Here is a 4,121-nt window from a genome sequence, read left to right as displayed (position 1 = left end):
ACGGACCCAGTGCCATTGCTTGGGATGTTGCAGGGCCCAGGACAAAGTGCATGGGCGTTGTTTGCGAGGACTCCCAATGTGCGGACTCCTACTGCGTCTCTGGCGTCTGCTTTGAAAGACCCGCAGCACTTTGATGGCATGGCATGGTGCGTATGTAGCTGCATGGTGCATGTGTTTGTGTCTGTGTAAGCTGGTGAATGTGTTTTTTTTTTTTTTTTTTTATGTTGGTGCATGCTTGTGTGTGTGTGTGTGTGCGTGTGTGCGCGTGTGTTTGTGTGTGCGTGTGTGTGTGTGTGCATGCAAGTATGTGAACGTGTGCAAACAGGTGTGCGAACGGATGTGCGCGTGTGTGGTTGTCCCTCGTTTTGGCACTTTACTCTGTTTTGTGTTTGTCGCCGCTCGTCCCCTTGTATCTTCATGCGTCACCCGCGCATCTCACACTATGCGGTTGCATGCTCGTGCGCGGCGTAGTGACGATGAGGATGATGGCACGGACAACGACATGTGTCTGAACGGTGTGTGTCGTGGGACGATGAAGTCCACATGCACGGGCGCCCCAAACTACGTTGAGTGCACGCAAGACGGGAGGACAGGGTTCTGTTTCGCCAATCTCTGTGTCATTCCGCCATCTACCACGACAATAACAACATCTGCTCCAGAAAGTACCACCACCACACCGACTACAACGACTACCACGACTACAACGACGACGACGACGACGACGACGACGACGACAACGACTACAACAACTTCCGCCACTACAACTACAACTACGACGACGACAACAACAACTACTACTACAACTACGATGACGACGACAACAACTACAACAACAACTACGACAACAGCAACAGGCACAAGCACTACATCAGCCGGTGCAGCCTCCACAGCCGCTGAGAGCACGACTCTCGACGCCTCAAAGTCTGGCTCGGAAGCAGACCCGCTGCCAATCATTGTTGGTGTGGCGGCTGGCGCTGTTGTGCTGATTGTCATCATTGTGGCGCTGGTGATTGTGCACTTGAAGAAAACACAGGTGCACCGCCTTGATGGCACCAGCGAGCCACCTCCCAGCAGAGCAACATATCTCAACCCAACCTGTGCGTTGTGCGCCCTTGCTGCTGCTGCTGTTGCTGTTGTTGTTGTTGTTGTTGTTGTTGCTGCTGTTGCTGTTGTTGTTGCTGTTGTTGTTGTTGTTGTTGCTGTTGCTGTTGTTGTTGTTGTTGTTGTTGTTGTTGTTGTTGTTGTTGTTGTTGTTGTTGTTGGTGGTGTTGTTGTTGGTGGTGTTGTCGTCGTCGTCGTGCACCCTGCGTGTGACATCGTAGCAACATGCATTCGTCATGTCAATATGTGTGTGGTGAAACATGGAGTGTTTCGTTCCTCTTTGAACTGTTTCATGTTACCTTGAACCTAACCTTCAACCTGACCTTTCAATGTTGGCTTCCACACTCTCGACTTTGCGATGCCTCTTCAACACGACCTCACGCACACATACGCAAACGCAAATACACGCACACACACACACAGATGATCACGCTGTCCACCACGTGTATGAGGAGCCGACAACCAAATACAGCGGCTCTGATCTTTGGACCGAGCCCGACGACGTAAGCGAGTACTACGCTTCTGTCGACCACCACTCACCTTTTGAATACGATGAGGTGGAGGCGTAATGCCATCGCGTGGCTGCATTAATACATGCTCAGTTCACGCCTGGTGCTGCACCCCTGTTGATCTGCTGTGGGTGTGCGTATCTTCTTACTCTGTGTGTTTTCCATTGGCTTCTGTTGGAGCTTTCCTGCTTTTCTGTTTCGCTCCGTTGTTCTGCTCTGTTATTACATTGTTTTGCTGCCGTGGTTGCGCAGTCGTGCGCTCCTACCACACGCTGGGTTGTTTGTTGATCAAGTGAGAAGAAAGCTGTTACATGACGTATTGAATGCAACACCGGTAGCTTGCATAGTTTCGTTTCGTTCGCCGTCAACGCCCGTGTTCTCCTGTTCCGCACACTCGTTCAAGTGCTCTATGAAGCGTTGATTTCCTCCTCCCTCGTTGATGTGAGCTAATTCACTTTGCAGTCATGCTTCGCCTCTCGTTTATACACAACACATACACTGAAATGCTATCCGCAACGCTGTGGTTGCATGACCAAGAAGAGCCTGGTGGTGCGCATGCAACGAATCACAAAAGCACACACACACACACGCACACACACGCGCGCATCGTAAGAGCATGCGCTTCTGACTGTGGCTAGCCTATGTTCCTGTACCATCTCGCCCCCCCCCCACCATATGCGTTGCTGGCCGTCACTGCTTTGCGCGCTTCCGCGGCTGTGGCGATGCTGATGTTGGTGTTGTTGATAATGTTGGTGTCGACGATGACGATGAAATTGACGTCGCCGCGGACGATGCGTGCTGTGTGCGAGACGTTTGCAGCGCACTGACGGCTGCAAGCGTTTGTTCAGGCAGCGCAGCCTTGCACACAGCAGCCAGATGCCGTAGGTGCTCAGGTCTGCGTTTGCATTGCATCATAGCATGGCCACGCCCCCCGCACAAGAAGCACTGTCCACTTGCTTCTCGCAGCTGCACCCCGCACTTGTGGGATGACGCCGGCACGCACCGACGGCACCGGCCGCAGTGCACGCGGCGGGGCTTCACACATGTCTTACACTCGGTGCAGTGGTGGTACGGTTCCCCGTTCAACGACGGGCACACGCCGCACGCACTGCAGTGGGGAGCGTGCTTGAACGTCCACAGCTGGCACTCTTCACAGAACCTGATACGATTGCACCGGTGAATGTGGAAACCAATCAGTGGGGCGCTTCATAGTGGAGGAAGGAGCGCACGCGCAACGTGTCTCGTCGCACACACGCATACACGCCAAAGCATGCAGCCACACACCCCATCTCGACTCACCCTTACACACACATACACACACCCCGTCACACACACACACACACACACACACACCGTCACACACACACACGCACGCACGCACGCACCTGTAATGATTGGATGGGAGGGAAAAGGAAGATAGCGGGATGTTGGTGAAGATGCGAACAGGAGATGCTTTCAGCCGGGCGGGACCAGCATTGCTGCTGTTGTTGTTGTTGTTTGTTTCCACATCTTGGCTCGCACTATCACTGCCTTTGCTTCTCTGCTTCCCTTTCTTGTGTCTGTACTTGTGCTTGCGCTGCATGCCTTTCTTGCCTGGTGCCGGCGGTGTCGCTGCATCCGCCACGATATTGCCGGCGGGCGCACGTGCCAGCGCCGGTGCGGGCTGTGTGTACGTCTTGTGGTTTGTGTATGTGACGCAGTAGTTGCTGCGCTTCAGCTCTGGGACCACGTGCGCAAGGCCCGCAGCAGAGAAGTACGGGAAGAAGAGCAGCACAGGCATGGCCCGGCCGCGTGGGGATCGGTCCTGTATCCAGTGAATGGCGTGTGCGAGTGCTGCCAGTGGGCAGCCGAAAGGCGGATCAACAACAAGGGCATCAGCGCTGGCAATGAAGTCGAGGGCGCGCATCTGCTCCGTTCTGTCGAAGAAGAACGTGTTGAGCATGTTGAACTTGGCGTAGGATGTCGGGAAGAACTGCGCGAACCGGTCATCCAAATCAAGCAGCATGCTGTCCAGACAGGTGCCGTCACTGTCGCACACAACCGAGTGCTCCCCTTTTCCTAAGCTGTGCTGCTGCTGCTGTTGCTGCTGCTGCTGCTGGTGGTGGTGGTGGTGGTGGTGGTGGTGTGTTGCTTGCTGCTCCTTGTCCTCTGGGTGGCGGTTCTGCTGTTGGATGGCTTCATGAATGGATGGGCAGCCCATGCAAACGACGCGCTGAGCGCCGAGCTGACGAAGCTTCTGCAGCACGAACGCCGTGTCGTGTGGGGAGAAGAGGTACTGCGCGTTTTGGCGGCGCTTGCTGGCCGGCTGCAGCAGCAAGGTGGGCTGTTGGAGCTGGTGTGTTGGAACGTGTGCGACGACGTCATGGCTTCGTGGGTGCTTCTTGCGCTGGCTGGCCAGTAGCAGTCGAGAACATGTCCTGCAGAAGCTGTACCTTTGCCGTGTCGCTATGTCCACCTGTGCATTCGTGTATATGTGCGTGTGTTTGTGTGTGCGTGTGTGTGTGTGTGTGT

General features: G+C 54.7%; 2 protein-coding genes across 2 annotated transcripts in view; one reads left to right on the top strand and one right to left on the bottom strand.

Annotated features, from left to right (window-relative positions):
• Positions 1 to 1,670, top strand: part of PTSG_01378 (uncharacterized protein) — a gene marked incomplete at both ends in the record, with an annotated part of 20,867 nt that extends 19,197 nt beyond the window's left edge. The window contains 3 exons of the mRNA XM_004997294.1: positions 119 to 146; positions 472 to 1,097; positions 1,525 to 1,670. Coding sequence (XP_004997351.1) covers positions 119 to 146; positions 472 to 1,097; positions 1,525 to 1,670 — 800 coding nt within the window. The remainder of the gene's footprint in view (positions 1 to 118; positions 147 to 471; positions 1,098 to 1,524) is intronic.
• A 402-nt stretch (positions 1,671 to 2,072) lies between these two features.
• Positions 2,073 to 4,121, bottom strand: part of PTSG_01377 (uncharacterized protein) — a gene marked incomplete at its 5' end in the record, with an annotated part of 2,631 nt that continues 582 nt past the window's right edge. Inside the window, 2 exons of the mRNA XM_004997293.1 lie at positions 2,073 to 2,769; positions 2,996 to 4,065. Of these exons, the coding sequence (XP_004997350.1) occupies positions 2,301 to 2,769; positions 2,996 to 4,065 (1,539 nt within the window). The 3' untranslated portion in view covers positions 2,073 to 2,300. The remainder of the gene's footprint in view (positions 2,770 to 2,995; positions 4,066 to 4,121) is intronic.

The sequence above is a fragment of the Salpingoeca rosetta genome (genome assembly GCF_000188695.1).
Source record: "Salpingoeca rosetta unplaced genomic scaffold supercont1.4, whole genome shotgun sequence".
Taxonomy (NCBI): domain Eukaryota; class Choanoflagellata; order Craspedida; family Salpingoecidae; genus Salpingoeca; species Salpingoeca rosetta.
Note: the sequence above shows the minus strand (reverse complement) of the source record. Positions and strands in the feature narration are given on the sequence as shown.